The 18802-nt window shown below is 49.2% G+C and overlaps 1 protein-coding gene across 2 annotated transcripts in view; it reads right to left on the bottom strand.

The window, feature by feature from the left end:
- Pxdn (peroxidasin) overlaps positions 1 to 18802 on the bottom strand; it is an 82886-nt gene that overhangs the window by 25800 nt on the left and 38284 nt on the right. The window contains exons 2-10 of one of the 2 annotated variants that reach the window (XM_020183269.2): positions 15762 to 15833; positions 14731 to 14802; positions 10638 to 10709; positions 7415 to 7486; positions 6994 to 7065; positions 5552 to 5721; positions 5180 to 5297; positions 3849 to 4018; positions 245 to 517 (exon numbers count right to left, since the gene is read on the bottom strand). In XM_020183269.2, the coding sequence (XP_020038858.1) occupies positions 245 to 517; positions 3849 to 4018; positions 5180 to 5297; positions 5552 to 5721; positions 6994 to 7065; positions 7415 to 7486; positions 10638 to 10709; positions 14731 to 14802; positions 15762 to 15833 (1091 nt within the window). The remainder of the gene's footprint in view (positions 1 to 244; positions 518 to 3848; positions 4019 to 5179; positions 5298 to 5551; positions 5722 to 6993; positions 7066 to 7414; positions 7487 to 10637; positions 10710 to 14730; positions 14803 to 15761; positions 15834 to 18802) is intronic. The other variant, XM_020183270.2, reaches the window with a different exon arrangement.

Consider the following 18802-nt stretch of genomic DNA (forward strand, 5'->3'; position numbering starts at 1 on the left):
TACTGATGGGAGGGCATCTTGCACACACACGCATGCCTGCCAGTACCGGGTGCTCTGGACACCACAGCCCAGTAGCAAAGCCCCACCCTCCTGAACAAATCATGTGCAATCGGTCAGGTGGAGTGTTATGTTTAAAACAAAGCAAGTTAAGGGGGACCAGGAGGTTGGGTCTAGGCTCCAAAGGGCATTCAAGCACAGCGCTGGGGCCAGCCAGGCCCGGCCCTAGCTCTGCTCGGACGCTCACCCTGCACAATGATGAAGGCGGTAGCGTGGATGCTGTCCACACTGTTGGACGCAAAGCAGGTGTACTCCCCGCTGTCGCTCTGGACGACGTTCTGGATGTAGAGGCCACCAGAGGGGGTGATATTCACCCGAGGGTCTACTGGCAAGGGCGACCGGTCACCTCTTGTCCAGGTGATCTGTGGCAGAGGATGGCCTGTGGCACTACACTCCAGGGTGACACTCTCGCCCACCAACACCTCTGTGTTCTGCGGCTGGATTACAAAAGCGGGTCGGGCTGTCACAGACAGAAATTGTCAATTAATCTTCTCTAGTTTCACGAGACTTTTGATTGACATTCTCTATGTTCTGCCTGCTCATTCTATTTTCCTCTAAAATAAGCAAAATCAACAAAACTTAATGGCATCTTAAAAGAAATGTGCAGTCAATGAAACGTCCCCGTGCTGAGGCCTGGCAGCTGTGGTAGCCGGTGAGCAGCACGGTGAGAAGAGCGAGCAGATTTCTTCCCTGGTTACACCAGAGCCCAGGAGAGCCCAGTGCTCTCAAATACGTCTCGTCAGTCTCCTGAGACCTTGCTGGTCATTCCTATTGGTACAAAATCCTGTCTGCATAGAAGGCGTTTGGGGAAGTCTAATGGGGGGCAGGGACTGAGTAGAGGAAGGGGAGCGATAGAAGAGGATTTTTCTGCCTCTTTTTATACTATTAATGTGTGAGTTGTGCCAATCAAATAATACATAAGGATAAGTTATTAAAAATACATAATTGACACTTAATATCAGCATTTCTATCAAGCTGACAGACTAGAGACTGCAAAGGTACTCAGAGATAAGAACCCACGCAAGTCAATTCTGCAGAACTGTGTATTTGAATTTGGCTTTAAGGAGCCTTTGGGATACAGGAGACAAGACAAGTCTGTAACATTCCCCACACAAGGAGTAAAACAGAAACTGCAGCTGGGCCACACCGCCACTGCACCATCAGTGGGAGAGAAGGTTGATGTCCCCCGCCCAAGCTCAGGGGGGACGTTCTCATGGAAGAGCCACCAGCCAGAGGCTGGACCTCACAGGGCATCTCCACCTACTTCACCTCACTCCAGGTATAAGACAGTGACCTCCAAGAGAGAGGGAGAGAGAGTAGGGAGGAGAAAGAGAGAGAAAAAATAAGAGCAAAGAAAGAAGGGAGGGAAGAGAAGAAAAATGAACAAGACAGTAGGAAAGTTTTACAAATTAAAAATATGCAAAACTCAAAAGCACAAAAATTAAGATGGACAATTGATTTTGGAGAGAAAGATAAATGACTTTAGACCAATAATTTAAGAATGCACTTAACATTTTCTAAAATAAACTGACACTCTCAAGGTACTATAAGGAGGAAATGGGAAATAGCATAATTTTAAGCCTCTTGTGGAGTGGCTCTTGCTTGCCTGGCAAGAGTGAGGCCCTGAGTTCAAATCCCATACTACAAAAATAACAATAACAATAATAATTTAATGAGCAAAGGTTTAATTCACCAAGAAAATAACAACTGCAGAGTCATACGCAACTAACAGCAGAATTTCAAAATACATAAGACCATTTATCCCAGTACCTGTATTTCTACCACCAGTACAGGGCAGGGGTCACGTTTCCTATAAGCCCAAGGGGCTGGTGACCATGGGCTTTGCTGGCCACAGTCTGTGCTGCCAGTCCTCAGCCTGGCCACTGCAGCCTGGCAACACATGAAGCATGACTGTGGTCATGGTCTCGGAACTTAACTTACACACACAACAATGTGAATTTCACAAAATTGCCAGGTGCCATAAATTATTATTCAACTTTCTATCCTTTAAAAAAAATCAGAACTATTCTCAATTAATAGACCTTAGAAGAGCAGGGGATGGCCAGATTTGGCCGCAGGGTGTGGTCTGCACCCCCTGGCCAGGCCTGCCACCACACTCACTCTAAATTCACTAAATAAGGCTGTTGGCCTGAGAAAGAAGTAGAATTCAGATCAAAAGGAGTGAAATTTAGAACTCTCAGGCCACAGAAAGCTGGTCAAATCTCCCCCTGCACAGGCATGTTCTTCTCACAAATGTCCCCTCCTGTCCATGGCTGTTCTCCTGTGCTTTGTCCCACACCTACAGTCGCATCTTACTGTCTTCCCACTCTGGTGAGCTGTTTTCTTGCTTACAGTGACACCCTGCCTTGCTTCTCTCTGTAGGTTCCAGCAGCAGTTTGCCAGGCGCTCACTGTCTCGTGCAAACCTACTGCACGTGGCTTAAGGACTCTCTCTGCTCAGCACTCCCTCTCACTTCCCCTGGATGAAAGGTGGCAGCTGGGAATTCTCAGCTGTGTCTATGCTGGGATGTGCAAGTCTCAAGTAGCTGAGCAAGCTCAAAGCCAGGTGTGTTGCCATCAGCCTGGCTTGATGACATCCTGAATATGAAGTACTAGGGCACAGACAGCCCTGGCAAGGCTGTGGAGGAAGCTGAGGCGGGGAGGAGCCTCGCTGAGGAGGGAGAGCTCAGCCTGGCTTGGGCACCAGGGTGGTGGTGGTGGTGGAGGGAGCCATTACTGCCTTCACTTGGGCTCCCAGAGCCCCAGACGATGTCGGGGAAGGGCCCCGCAATGCATGGAGCAGCACAGGCTCCTCACTCCTCTCCTGACCATGGAACTCGGACTGAACATAGCTAACCACCTATGGGGCAGATGGACCAGAGGCCACAGCTGTGCGTGCTGCCCGTGGCTTGGACAGGGTTCACATTTTAACAATTATGTGACATTTTAATCACGGAAGTGAAGTGGCTGAGCAGAAACTAATCAGGCCCAGAGGTGGGAGGTGGGTCAGGTTTCTTCAGTCACCCATGCCATCACCTGCCTTGATGTGGTGTGACTCAGAAAATCCTAGTGTGTCCCAGATTAGGGCTGACTGTAGAGCAGAGCAGCCCTCTGTTGCTTCAGAACCCTTTGGGGCCGACTCTCACACAGGGAACTTGAGACTTTAACAACCCTTACTCTACTGAGTTGCAGTGCAAAAAAAGGAGCAAGTGGTCTGGGCTCAAGCCTGTAATCCCAGCTACTCAGGAGGAGGAGGGGAACAGACAGACATAAGTTCAAGGCCAAGCAGGGCAAAAAGTTCACAAGACCTCAACCAATAAAAGCTGGTTGTGGTGATAGGTGCCTGTCATCCCAGCTACTTGGGAAAACACAAATAGGAAGACTCTGGGTCTAGGCCCTCTAGGGCACTTAGTGAGTGAGACCCTATCTCAAAAGTACCTGAAGCAAAAAGGGGTGGTATCATGGCTCAAGTGGTAGAGCATCTGCCTTGCAAGTTTCAACAACCCAGCACCACCAAGAAAGGAAGGAACGGGGCAGGGAGGGAGGGATAGAGGGAAAGAAAGAAAGAGAGAGAGGAGGAGAGAAGGAAGACAAAAGGACGAAGGAAGGGAGGAAGGAGAGAGAGAAAGGAGGGAAGGAAGACAAAAGGAGGAATGAAGGAAGGAAGGAAAGGAAGGGAGGAAATAAGCAGGGAAGAAAGAGAGGGAATGAGGGAGGGAGGAAGGAAGGAGGGAAGGAAGAAGGGAAACAAGACAAAAGGAGGAAGTAATTTGCGAAATGCTCTCCACCTACCTGGAGACCCAAAGTACCTGAGGGTCACCTCGTGCGTCTTCACCTCTCCGGCCACATTTTTGGCCATGCACTGGTAAACACCCTGGTCTGCCTCCTGGGTGTTCTGGATCATCAGGGTCCCATCATCCAGCAGGTTTAGGCGGGAATCGGTCTTCATGCTCAGCTCGTTACTACAAAGACAGAGGTCTGGTAAGCAAGTGTTTAATGCAGAGAAACGGTGCATCCACCCTGGGAGGCCTTAATCCTGCAGTGGGCTGCAGGACCCACAATGCAGGAGACATGTGAGAGAGTCAGGAGGGTAGAGCTGGCCTTCGGGGATGTGTTCTCCTGACTGCTCTCTGGTGCGGCAGGCATTTCTGAGAAGGGGCTGTGCATTTGCACCACTATTCAATCCACACGTCTGTTTCTCCTGCTCTCGTGTCCCATCTACCTAAATGCTTTCACGTGGAAAAACAAACATGGGGGAGAAATTCAAATGAAACATTTTCCCTTATTTCTGAGAATTAAATAATATCTGTGTCCCTCTCCCACTTCAGCCAGTCCTTACACTGTGGTCGTAAGCTGCCTGGTCCCTTTTCACCTCTCTCCCTAGCCCCCTCCTCTTCTCTTAGTCCAACAGCACAGCTCCCAAGCCCAGTGGGGAGGGTGCTTCCCACACTGACACACATGCTGGCGTGTGTGACTTCCTTCTGCCACCTGTGAGCACCTGCTACCAGGAGTGGGGTGGTCTCAACCTTGATAGCCCCTCTAAGTGTTTGTGGAAGTTGGGGAGCAGAAGCCAACTTCTGGAAGAAGTCTCCAGGAAGCTGAGGGAGCCCATGTGGGCTCCTGGCTCACATTAGCACTATGTCCAGAGAACACTGGCCCAGTGGAGTCCAATCCCACCCTATCCCCACCATTGAGTCATTGTCACGTGGCCCAAGTCCAAAGCTTGCTAACACCAATGACAGACAGAAACCCCAGCCAGAGGAAGGAGGCAGACAGAGACAAACCAACTATGCTTCCCAGGTTCCACCCAGCAGGACACAGGGTGTCGAGCTTCCCAGTAATTAATAGCTGACTAGAGGAAGGGACAGTGGCCTGGGAGGAATGAACTCCACCAAGTGGAGGTGTCATTCCACAGGGGTCTCGGTGCCCGGAGTGCCTCCTGGTGCCATGTGGGAGAGGGAAAGAGTGGGATCTTTGTCTCCTTCTCACTTTCTACCTGGAGAGGGGAGAACAGGGCAGCGTCTGACCAAGGTGAGGAGACACAGTGGACCTCGCAGGTGTCTGGATGAACCCCAAGGGCTGAGCATGGTGCTCAGAAGGCATTTCTGCCCTGCCCCACTCACTTGTTTCGAAGCCAGATGATCTCAGGTTTGGGGTTGCCCTCGGCCCTGCAGGTGAAGTACACGGTGTTCCCAGAGGTGACATCTACATCCTGGGGTTCTGATGTGATCCGGGGCCTTTCTGCACCCAACAAGGAAAGGAAGTCATTGCCTAAACTCGAGGTGGACGTCAGTGAGACCCCAAACTGAACCTCGTGTCGCAGAGAAAAACCACAATGTCTAAACACGTCTCAGTCACAAACATTCCCTGCACAGTGACACGGTTTCAGCCAGTGACAGCTGCAGATGTGCCAAGGTCTCCATGACACCAACCCAGGGTTGAGCCCAGCCTGGTGGGGACACCCTGGCCCAGCAGGGGCTCCAGGGCCCACTCACCACAGTTCAGCTCTTCTGGGGTGATGGTCGCCACTGACCGCCCCTGGATACGCCTGGGAAACTCGCAGGTGGCCGCTGCCTGCGCGTTCCCTGACTGGGCGTAGGTCTTCAGCAGGTCTGCCAGCCATAGGATCTCACAGTCACAGTGGAGTGCGTTTGAGTCCAGCCGCCTGTGGGGAAAAGCAGCAGCCCGTGGGACCCAGGAGCCACAGGGGACGTAGATCTTCTCTGGACAGACAGATCTCTAGGTCCTGTGTCCACTGGGCACCTGGCATGTGATGGAGTGGGACTTAGAGGTGAAATCTAAAACCTGTCCTGCCAAACAGAGGAAAGGAGGCAAAGAGTATGGCTACCAACAGAAAGAACTCAGAGCGCACTCCAAACCCAACAAGAGACACGGAGCCCAGGAGTGACGAAAACTTAGGGCGAGTGTGACTGGATGAGTCAGAGTAGTTCCCCAAGGAGAATGCGTGGGTGCCATTCAGGAAAGCCAGTGACAAATCACAGCCCACAGCTGTCCCCACTGCTGGGTTCCATCACAGGGCACTGTAGTGCTATGCATCGCCTCCATCCTCCCACATCCCTAAGGAGGCCCGAGAGCTGGGTTGCCCTGGGCAGCTTCTGGTCAGAGTGAGGGGAAGCCTAGCCCAAGCCCACCAGGAGGAGCCAGCAGGCCTTTGGAAGGAAGGAGGGCTCTGAACAGTGTTCCAACATGGAAGGGTTCATCCAATCTTCCCACCTACAAGGTGGATCTTAGTGTGGCTGGTGATTTCTAAAGAAAGAAACCAAAACAGTCGTGATGGTCTATGTCTTACTCTACCTCACTGAAAAGATTTAAAAAAAAAAAAACCCATGGGGACTAGACTGCTTCCTCTGAGCTCTGCTTCTGCCTGGACCAAGGCTGCTTCTGTTTCTGAGGCTGCTTCTGAGTGTCTCACTGCAGACACTCAGTATTTCAGCAATACCTAGCTGAAAAATGCCTTTGAGACCAAACACAAGGCTGTCCAAGGCTGAGACTTTCTCCATCAGTACCACAGGCCTTGATTCTGTTATCGAACCAGCCAGCATAGGAAAGGTTGTTTGCGGAGGTCTTGAAAACCTGGGTAGACTTCATTCAGTCTGCTTATACATTTCAGCTAAGTGGATCCCAAAAATGGGACAGGGAGGAAGAGAGTGCAAACAATCTTCACAGGCTGGTTTTTTGTCTCATCAATGAAACACACAGCGTGGTTTTAAAAATCAATTTGAAGAATTTAAGCATCATCTTAAAAACCGTGCCTGGTCTAAAGATTAGCTCACTGCCAATCCGAGTCCCGTCCAGTCCTGCATTTGGATGGGTCTAACCTCCCTACCACAGCTCTGTGAGGTCCGGCAGGAACAGGGAGGGTGGCTGGGAGAAAAAGCTTCCCGTGGAGCTGCACACAGGTGTCAGTCATACTTACAACCGCTTCATAGATTCCAAGTGATTAAATGTCCCTGGAGCTAAATGTGTGATCCGGTTGTTATGTAAGAATCTGTCACAAGAGAAAAATAAAAGCTAATTTTTAAAATTGCTCCCTAGAAAGGTGGAGAGAAGCAGCAGCAGTCACACACTGGCATTTTAGAGGACCTACTAGTCACATTTACTTAATACAAACAAATTTAAGAGCAATGCTCTTTGGACCAGAAAATAACGGTATTTTTAGCTCCAGGCCCACGTAAAGAGAAAATCATAAGCCCCTCCTCTGACTGTGAAGCTAAGAAGGGGAATTTTACACAAAGTAATGCAAAGGTATCTGGCAGGTGTTGCCTGAGTCCACCGAGCAGGGTGCAGACGAGCCCAGGACCTGACGGTGCGGAAGGTAAGAAGGAGACACCACTCACAGTCTCTCAAGCTTCGGTAAGTGCTGGAAGGATTCCGGGTCGAGGGTTTCTATCTGGTTAAAGTGCAGGTATCTGCAGGAGTTTGAAAAAGAGACAGAATGTGAAAATTCAGTGGCTTTCTCAGTCCAGATGTTCTGCTCAGAAAACTTTTCCCAAGTCACTCGATTTGTGTCACCGGATTCCTCTCTATCCTTCCTATGCTGTGTGGAGGACAAGTGACACAGCCAAACAAGGAGATCAAACACAGTCAGAGACCAGGCCCAGCCTGTCACACAGCCGCCTGCCCCACAGGAACTTCAGGTCTAGATGCTGAGTCTGCCAGGGCCCAGGCAGCAGGACGGTGGCCCAGTCTGACACTCTCATCTCCCCAACACAGAGGAATTGAAAACAAAAACAAAAAACAGAAGCACAGCCTTCAAGATGGCACCCATATGCTTAGGTGGGCTCCTGAACCCAGGTTGCCTAACTTGTTTGCAGGGGCATGAGTTTAACGTGACTGTCACACTGAGGAAAAAGGAGAAGGGCTGTTACCTAGGGGAGGCGTCGCCAGTCCTCAAGATCCTCTAACTGTACAAAACGCCCAGTTTATACTTCTTTCCATGTCTCCTACTCCCCACAATTTATGAATGTTTGATATAATTAACTTCTTCTAATTCTCCTGAACCCTAGTTTTGTCACTTCAGGGAGACCTCTTGCCCAGATCCAGCTCAGAGAAAGGCCTCCATCTGGGCGTCCACTGTAACAAACCACTCTTTCTCAATGAGGGACTGGAGCCCAAAGCTACTAGCAGAATCAACCCACCAACAGTTTCTGGCCATTTCCACAAATCTAAACAAAAGAATTCTCACGCCTCATGCTCAGTAACCACTTTTGACTCTGAAATTATTGTCACTTCAAGGTCCCCAAACTCAGATTCTTCCCCCTGGGCAGCACCAGGGCAGAACCAGCTCAGGGACTCCTCATCTCTGAGGGGCCACAGCCTTCAGGGCAGAAGCTGGGCCTCAGGGACACAGGAACAGTGGCCTCTCTGACCCTCAGGGACAGGTTTGTGCCTACCACTCTCCAAATAAAACTGGACAATGCCAGAAAAGCATGAAATGGAGAAAGAAAAGGAAGGACACGGAGGCCAGTGAGATCAACGACAGTGTCTGATCCAAAGGATATCCCAAAGGAGACAGGACCAAACCCAAGTCCCATCATGGCTGCCTGCCTGTGTGGGCAGTGCATGGATCAATAACACATGGTCCTCATGGCCCCTGGCCCCAGCAGCTCAGACACGGACACCATCAACACAGGTGCCCTGCTGAGGAAGACTTTGGCTGGCCATCAAGGCAGAAGACTCCAGAGCTAACACAGAAGAAAAGCCAAAGTCAATGGAGGAAAGAAAATGAGGACATTCGAGTTCCAAGGTAGAGTTTGTCTTAAAAACCCTTTCACCTGGACTCCACAGTGCAGGCTGGCCAGGAAGGAGGAGCAGGTAAGACTCAGGTCTGCTTTCAAAAGCGCTCAGGAAGGCTGCTGTCGGGTTTCCAGAACCCTGGACTGGCTTGGGCTCCAGGCAGCCTTGGGCACCATCACCCCTCCCTGTACAGCTGAGGAAATGAGGACAAGTCATGACCTCCAGGTTCACAGAGGTCAGTGCTGGATTTAGAGCTCAGCTCCCGATTCTGACCAGGAGAGTTTTCTGATTCCTACCAACAGCCTCCCAAGGAGCTTGGCTGACTTCAGCAGAGTTCCACGGCCTCTGTCCTCAGATCCATGACATCGTGCTTCCCAGCCTCCCCTGTGGCAGGAGAGGACGCACAGGGCTGTAGAGGGGCTCAGGTGCCAGGATGGGGTTGGTAGAGACCAGCAGGAGCTGACACCTCTCCCCGCCCCTCCGCCACCAGGCCACAGGTGCTTCAGAAATGTCAGCAGGGGCACGAGACCCAAGTTCTCTGGACGCACTGACCTCCTGCCACACACCTGCAGATGCACCACAGCGTTCACAGAAGGAAGTCCAAGCTCAGGCAAGCCCAAGCCTGGGCTGTCCAGCTGTGATGAGATGCTGTCGCCAGCCACTGAAATACTGGGCAGAAAGCCCGTCACTAGCTCACAGGTGCCACCTTCCTCTTCTACCTACTTCCTCCCCATCTGTGCCCCTCACTGGACTCCACCTCCTTAGGAAGTCAGTCCTATTACGGGCCCCATGATGAGAACCTTTGCAAACTCCTTGTCCGCCTGCACATCCTCTAGGTATCCCCATGAGTTTCTGCAGTGGCCTGAGCCTTTGTTTCATTCTCTCTGAAGCACAGATTGTTCTAGGGGGCCTCATATACGTTCTTCCCGAATGTGCTCGTGCACTGTCCGGCGGCACGGGAAAGCCACTCTCACGTGAACACATCAGGACCTCTCAGGTTCTGCCTGCCCCTCTCCTGCCTGTGGTGCCCAGCTCCCAGTGAAACATGGAAGCAGACGACAGATGTCTGGAGGAGAACACAAAACGGCTGCTTCCCCTTACGTGGGTAAAGCCCCTGACAACCTGATTCCCACAGGCCTTGCTTCAGCTCACGAAGTGAAAGGCAACTGGCCAGGCAAACACCAGAAAAAGCCTTCACAGTTCCACCAGAAAAAAATTAACACGCTGACTTCATAGCAAAGTACAGAAAAAGCCTTCACAGTTCCACCAGAAAAAAATTAACATGCTGACTTCATAGCAAAGTACAGTTTCATGTGTGGCCAAAAAAGCAGAGCACCCACATCTGGGTATCCACGACATGGGGGGAAAGGGAGCAGTGTTTCTCCCAAACAGTGACATAACGATTGAAGAATTAAACCCCATGTGTGCAGTGCACATGGCCTCTTGTCCCACGCAGCCCTGGATGCTCTGACCACAAATGCCCTTACTTGCTCTGACTTGTTTGCATGTAGTCTTTGCACTGTAAGTGAGAACCGCAGTGTGACACAGGGACCCATCCTACTGTTCCTGGAATCACGTATGCATGATCCAGTCTCGTGCACAGGAGAAACCTAGTAAATGTCTGCTATCAGGTGACGCCTGGGGTGAGGGCAGAGACAGGTGAGTAACTGGCCCCTTGCCACTTTTCTTGTCATGCATCCTCCCTACACCCAGGTAGTACAGTCATGCATCATGCAGACATCAGATTGCTCCACTCCTCCCTACAGGAGGCAAAAGGGCAGGTGACAGCCAAGAAACGCAAGCACAGAAGAGAGGGGCACTTACAGTTGCTCTAGAGAGGCAAGTCCCTTAAACGCTTGCCTGTCAATTGACTGGATCTCATTCTTGTACAAGTAGCTGAAAGGAGAAACACGAGGATTAGCGCACGCACAGGGCTACAACTCCAGGTGAAAAAGAGGAATTACGCTGACACTTGGAGACCGTGTGACATTGATGGCTGTGAGAATACGCACAACACATTACATGGTAGGTTCAGTGCCACCCAAATGCTCCCCTTCCCCTACTCTCAAGTGCACCAAAAGCAGCTGGTCTACACTGGAGGTGGACAGCTACTGCTGTGTGCTGTCAGTGTCCTCACAGATTTGTCCACTGTGGCTAGCGAACTCCCAAGAACACATTAGCTTCAAAGCCTGCAGAAAGTAAAACCATTTCCCCACACATATGTAAAATGCAGTAATTATAAGATTATAGCTGACACCCTTACTGGCACGGCTCTAAAACCTCTACAGATATTAGGGGAGCGGACAACAGAGAGCCTCAAATGTCTTGAACTTCTCCCCCATCTGGAACTCCATTCTTACAGAACAAGCAGAAAAGCCCCCCCAAGACTCACAAGTCAGAGCTGGGCACAATGGCACAGAACTACACTCCTTGGGAGGTAGAGGAAGGAGGATCGATGCTCGAGGCTAGCCTGGGCAAAACTGGAGACTATCTGAAAATCAAACTAAAAGCAAAAAAACTGGCTCAGGTGGTAAAGCATTTGCCTAGCAAGGTCAAGGCCCTGAGTTCAAACCCCAGTTCTGCCCTCCCCCCAAAAAAAGGTCACATGTCCTGCTGGTTCCTCAAGCTAAGAATGGACTTTCCAGTTTTCACTGGTTTTTAAAGAATTGTGTTTTATGACAAAGTAAAATCTGAATGAAATTTATATTTCAGGATGTCTCAACAAAGTGTTGCTGGAAAGCGACCCCCATCACTCGTACTTTCTTGAACTGCCCAGGGCACCTTGTGCTACAGGGAGTGATCTTGGCACGACCTGGTCCTTTACAGAGAAAGCTTGGAAGCTCTGCGCTCACACAGCAAAGCGGCACAGTCCCCCAAAGACTGGACCACTCTGGACAGGGCACTCTTGGCAGGGCTTGCTGCACAGCAGAGCTCTGGGGACCCCTGGTGAAGCCGTGTGGAACAGATGGTCTCTACACTCCAATGTGGAGGAATCAGCCATTGTCCTGTACCACAATGCACGTGGCTTTGTCTCCATGCAGGCAGGACAAGTCAAAATCCACACGTCCACAGCAGGCACCTCCAAGCAATGACTCAGTGCCTCTGCCACCTACTCACTCCCTTGAACAACCCCAGTTTTTGTTTGAACACTGCTACAACATCACCCGGCTTCCTGGCTGCTGTTTAGTGCATCCCCAGGGTTAACTGGCCTGACCTGCTCTAATTGCTGCAGTCCTTCCACTGGCCCTCATCTCTTCCCTCTGTGCACATCACACAGGTGACCTTGAAAGAGCTGCAACCTTAACATGGTCAGGCCAGACCCACCCCTGTGATCCACAGCCCAGCCATGGTCACACAGTCACAACAGAAGTAATGCTCCAGGCTGATTGACCTCTGTCTGCTGCCTGCAACCGTTCTGTGCCTCAGTTTCCCCTTCTGTAAAAGGGACAGAGTATTGTAATTGAGTGAATATGTACACAGCATGATGACTGCTGTGCAGGCCTGGACTGTATCACTATTTCCTCTGTGGGGAAGTCTGAACACAGGTTTCTGTGTTCGCCTCTTAAAACAAAGCAAAATATCAATGAGACACTGCATGCACTTTTACAAATTGAGCATAACAAGTCCTTCTGAAGGATATGTACAGCGATTAACTCCAACTGACGTGCATGAGGACCTGTTTATGAAAACACTGTCGGAGGCCGGGGTACAGCTCAGCATGCACACAGCTCTGGGCTCCATCCCCACAACTGCAACTGCAAAGGAAAAAATTTAAAATAAAAGCAAAACGTTCGGGCCGGGCGCTGGTGGCTCACACCTGTGATCCCAGCTACTCAGGAGGCAGAGATCAGGAGGATCGTGGTTCAAAGCCAGGCCTGGGAATTAGTTCCCAAGACTATCTTGAAAAAACCTGTCACAAAAAGGGGTGGTGGAGTGGCTCAAGCCTGCCTAGCAAGCGTGAGGCCCTGGGTTCAAACCCAGTGCCACCAAAAAAAAAAAAAAAAAAAAAAAATTAGGGCAGAATTTGTTTTGGTAAAGTAGTTGGAAATAGTTTTATTTCATAAAAATATTTGTTCTAATAACGAATTATGATTTCCTACCTCATCAGAGTTGGCCCTTTGACTGTGTTCTACCTCAAGGATCAATTTCATCATCAGGAAATGAGTCGAGGAAGGCTAACGTCTTATCAGAAGCAACAGGTTCCAGGAAACAAGGACCTCTACCTCCGAGAACACCCTTTGGCCCTGGCCAAATATGTGAGGCTGAGATAGCTGACAAATTTCTGGAGAATTTTTACACACTTGAAATACTCCTATGAGCCGGTACAGTGGCTCAAGCAAGAGCACCTGCCTAGCAAGCATGAGGTCCCAAGTTCAAAACACAGTAACACCAAAAAAAACCTCTTACAGTGATTATTCAAAGTGTTCTGCCAATGAGACCCTGGGGTTAGGAGAAGGAAGCCAGGACCAGCACGTCTGGCTGTGGAGGGCAGAGGACCTGTACCACACAGCCCCAACCTGCACATTAACCTGTCTCTTCTTTACTGAGACCTGGTACCTGACCCCACTGCAGCAGTCTGTGTCATGGACCCCCGTGAGAGGGAGGGAAGAGAGTCAGAACAGATGCTTCAAGCGTTAAGTGGTCAGCAGGTATTATTTAAATGAGATTGTGAAAAACAACAACCCAAACTTCTTGTCATTGAACAAGTTATTCTCAGAACACACAACTTGATCTTAAGTAATGTAAAGCCAAGAGCAAAAAAAAAAAAAAGAAAAAGAAAAAGAAAAGCAGCTAAAACTATACAAACATGCACACATTCACCCGGCCATCAGCTAATTGAATCCACTTTCCAGCAACCCAAACTCCCTCTTGGAACTTGCATAGCAGTTAACAATAACAGCAACAACAAAAGAGTGAACAAACAAAAGCTCAAAGAGTGACAAGAAGGCCTTTCCTGTCTCTCATCTTAAAAGTTAGTAACAAGGCTTAGTAATGTTCGGACGAAATTAAACATCGGAATTCTATGCCAAGGAGCCTGGAAAAAGCATTTACACATAAGGCTTTGATTAAGGAAAATGTGCTTTTACGGTTACAGGTAGGTCTGTAATTAGGAGCCACTGACACCTAGAATCAAAACAGATTTCAAAGTGTGCTCCCAAAATGGTTTTTAAAAAATCAGTTAAAGATGTTTTTGTAGTTATAGCATGAATTTCCAACAAAAATAAACGACTCAAGTCCTTCATATAAATCTCACTTTGGAAAGTTATTTAAGTCCTAAAAGGAAAAATAATTTGCAAAAAGCTTCTGACCTGCCCAGACCCAGGATGCAATTCATATAACAGCAAGAATGCTTTTCCATTTTAAAATACACACGTGAGCAGGGTACTGACCCAGTACTTGGAAGGGAGACCACCTTCTAAACTGAAAAACTGATTTCAATGAGCAAATGTTAGCCAATAATTAATTAATTAATTAATTAATTAAAACCAACTCTTAGAAAATCAGGGGCAGATGATTTTCTGAAAGCAGTGAACAGGAATGAGTACACTTCAAAGGAATCAGTAATTTACCCTGCATTGTCCACCTATGGCTGGAAAAATGACGGGAGGCTCGAATTTGCAGAATGCAGGTTGGCTGGGCATTTCTGGGCACGATGAGCCCATTTCCGCCTCTGAGCCTTCACCAGCACCCGACCGCCGTGAGAGGCTGGGCACTCCAACCTGCCTGTCTTGACGTGGCTCCTCACACCACTGAAAACCCGTTTAAAATCCCAGTGAAAATCACACCCACCTGAAAATAAAGCCTCTCCGTCTGGTGCATTTTGTACACTCACAAGCAGCTCAGACTGGTTGCATTTCGATACTCTATGCACGGACAGACAGCATAGGCTACAGGCTAAGAGGGGCCACTGACTTACAGATACTTCAAGTTTTCCAAGTCTTCAAACGCTCCACTGGGTATCCTCTTGATCTGATTATTGTTGAGAAGCCTAGGAAAGAGAATTCCAATAGAAGCTTAAAAAAAGCAAACCAACAAATCCCCCAAATACCTGCAAACTGAGCTTAGGAAACCTGTAGCCTTGGCAAAGGCCACAGAATGCCTGAGCTGCAGACCTCACCCAACATCAGCGATGCCAGCCTCTCAGCCTGGTTTCCAACTCACACAGACCAGGATTCCTCCTCACTGCCCACTTTCTCATCCATATACGTTAGCGAAATAAATCCTCTGCCTAGCCAAGGGACACATGTCTTCTTCCTGCCATCTCTCAGACTGTCTACTTCAGCTGGGCTTACGGCCAGTTTGAAGCAAGCATAGGACAGGAGGGTTTTGCCAAACGTGACCTTGAGGTGTTTCACACAGCCAACACACAATTCATTCCACAGGTGCTTCCACAGATAAGGAGCTGATATGCAGAGCCATCACCTCACAACCCTACTCTCTGAGGGACTTAGTTAGCTCCTTCTCACCACAGCCCAGCACCTAGGACCAGTGTCCGTCCACAGTGCCTCCTAAGGAGCCTGGCATCTGCTGCAGCTTGGCTGCTCACTGCCCCTCCCCGCCAGTTCCCCTGTCCTCCTGACAGGTCTGAGATCCTGGCACAACTCAAAGGGTGAGCCCAAGAGATGCACCATTCTGCTCCACCTTGCTCCGGAACAGGTGAAGGCAGGCAGGAAGGAGACCTAGCCCAGCAAGCACAGGATTGGTGTGGGAAAATTGCCAGAAGCCACTAGCGCTGCTTCCATCAAACACACGACAATGGCACACACAGGTCAGAGGCTTAACCGCCATCCTGGCTTTTAATGTCAGGTTCCATCCACCTTCCCTCTCCACTTTTCCCACTCATGCCCACTGACTGTGGATAATCAGGCAATGAACACATTGCAGGAAAGTGGTGTTTTAACTTTTGTTTTCTCTCCCAAAGCTCCCCAACCAAAAGTTTCAACTTACAGTGTGTTCAAGTTCTTCAGCCTCCTGAATGCCCCAGGTTGGACCTCTGTGATTCTGTTAAACCGAAGGTCCCTGCAAAAGAGACAAGAGATGTGTTTACACTGGAGAGAACCCCACGGCGCTTCCAACACAGCTGGTCTCAAAAGAAGGGGAAGACATTCGAAAAACTGAATCACTAAAGAATAATACATTAAAGAAATTTGTTTAAAAAGTATGTTTTGGGGAGCTGTAATTGCATTAAGTGCCTATACATCCTGCCCTTGGCCGACCCACTGGAAAATCTACCATCTGGGAGTCCCCGGACAATGTGCATAGGAAGATGCACATATAAGGAGGCGTCACCCCCACCTTGCGACCCTGCAAACTCTTCAGCGTAGCCCAGGCATCTCATGAGCTGGAACCCAGCTGCTCATCAGCTGCCTGCCCAGGGCTCTGTCTCTGTGGAGTTCAGACAGGTGGCCCCAAACACAAAGTCAACTCAGCAGGTCAATGAAAAAGTGAGGCTGTGGCATGAACAGGGTCTGACTCCGTGTTTCCAACAGGTATTTAAATAGTTTCACAGGCACTGCTCAAACTGTCATTTGCTTTTTTTCAAGGTGGGGCAAGGATCCAAGCAGCCCACGGCAGACCAGAGAGCAGTACAGAACAGATTTCAGGCTGGCTGTGTAGGAGAAAGGCTTAAAATCCAGTGGAGCTGGCACTCAGCAGAGCGAGTGTGGGGAGGGGGAGAGGACGGAGTCTGTTGCCCTTAACGCAGAGAAACTAAAGCAGATACCTTAAAGCAACTGAGGCCAATAGGAAAAGGGGACCAGGAACTAGAGAAAAGGTTAGATCAAAAAGAATTAACCTAGAAGGTAACACCCACACACAGGAAATCAATGTGAGTCAATGCCCTGTACAGCTATCCTTATCTCAACCAGCAAAACCCCTTGTTCCTTCCTATTATTGCTTATACTCTCTCTACAACAAAATTAGAGATAAGGGCAAAATAGTTTCTGCTGGGTATTGAGGGGGGGAGCGGGAGGGGGCGGAGTGGGTGGTAAGGGAGGGGGTGGGGGCAGGGGGGAGAAATGAACCAAGCCTTGTATGCACACATGAATAATAAAAGAAAAATGAAAAAAAAAAAGAAAAAAAAAAAAATAAACTATGAAATGGTATTTAAAAAAAAAAAAAAAAAAAAAGGACAAAAGCCAGCAGGCAAGTGTGAGGTGAAGACACTCAGAGATGGCTCTCTCACCCCCCCTTGGGAGGCCTGTCTGCAGTTCGTACAACGTTTCATTGTGACATTTCCACATATGTTTATACGATGTATCTCAGGTTCACCCCCACCATCATTCTCCCAAATTGCCCTCCCCACCTACTTAAAATGATTTCAACAGACTTCGTTGTTCTATTTTCATGAAAGTACATGAAGAACATAGACATATATGACAGTCACTGAAAAATAAGCAGAAAACCATGTCCTTATCAGGTAGTCCTAGAAAAATTAAAATTCCCTATTGGTAGCCCAGAAGGGATTGTTGTGAGTTGAATCCTTATGTTGAATTCCTAAGGATGTGACCTTAGAGGAGATGAGGGCGACATGTCTACCAAGAAAGGAAGAGGAATGCCACAGCCACAGGGAGAGATTGGGCAGTTCCATCAGGCTCAGGGGGAGCGCACCTGTGACCCCATTCCAAGTCCTGGTTCTAGCATGGCAAGATGGTTAAGCTGCCCAGTTGTCTGTACTTTGTTATATCAGCCCTGGGAACCTAACACAGGGCTGGAGAGGGGCAACACAGGTGAAATCGTGAATGGTATTCCTCTTAAGACATGTGAACTCTTAAATGTTTACGCTCTTTTAAGAGATCTGATTATTTTTAAGCAGACTTAATAACTGTTAGTCATTTACAGAATTGGTTCTAGCTTACGGCTCGGTAAGACACTTCTTAAAAAACATTCCTTGGAGACTCTAAAATTAATGGTGTAGCTGACAAGGCATTGAAGGAAATGTGTCCTCTCCAGCACTGCTTCCTGGCTTTGGGCCAAATTCTCCAGCAGGCCAAGGTGAAGGTCAGGGTCCTTTCCTTCTCTGTCCACTCCCTCCTCCCAGGCCACCACAGCCTCATCCAACAGCATCTCAAATCAGCCCTGTCTGGGTTCCCTTATTCCAGAATTCCCGCAGTGGCCCACACTCTCCCCTCAACCAGCGCTCCTCCACCCAGACATGGCTGTTTTCATATAAGTGGGATTCTAATAACATTCGCATTCAGAACACCACAGTGGCCTGTGTGGGGAGGTGCCGAAAGTCAGAAACAATGAAGGGAGCCATGGTGGTAGAGGAAAAAATACTAAGGGGAAGAAACATTCAGCCTTGTCCTCTCCCTCCCTCTTGCTCCCTCTCTCTCTCTCACCTCCCCCCTCCCCCAAAGCAAGCGATGAAGATGAAGGAGAGAAGTGGTTTCTAGCATGAGGCAGAAGCAGGCAGCAGGACTGCTGCCTGCCCTTCTTTACACCAGGCCCTCCCCAGTCTGAGTCAGGAGCGATTACCCTGGAGAAACCTTGACCCCTTATGAGGTTCCCACGGGGTCGCCAGTCAGCAGCAGCAACATCACAGGCAGACGGGTGGTTGGGCAAGTGAGTTCTAAGTGTGCAGAGCTGGAACTCAGGGGCAGAAGTGTGTGTTTTAGGAGGCTCCCGGGGGAAGCAAGATGAAACTTGAAAACCACTGTCCTTCAGTAACGCCAGGGAGGTGATGGCCCTGTGTGCACACCTTTGCGTGCGTGCACACGGGAATGACATGCACAGCCGTGCACACTCTCACACACACCCTCACACCAGCGTCTGTTCACTGCCTCTGTGTCCCCTCCCACCCTCAGACCACTTGATGCTGACATAAAATTTAAGTTTATATGTAAATAATCAAACCTCTAATTACAAGGTGCTTAAATCTGGGTATATAAAAATAAGACCTCTTTTGTTTGGCTTTTAAAATTAACAGCTACACAAACTGAGGAGACGAGTAAGAGTGTGGAGTGACATTTGTCCCTTCATTACAATTA

Source organism: Castor canadensis, chromosome 12, assembly GCF_047511655.1.
Source record: "Castor canadensis chromosome 12, mCasCan1.hap1v2, whole genome shotgun sequence".
NCBI classification, from domain to species: domain Eukaryota; kingdom Metazoa; phylum Chordata; class Mammalia; order Rodentia; family Castoridae; genus Castor; species Castor canadensis.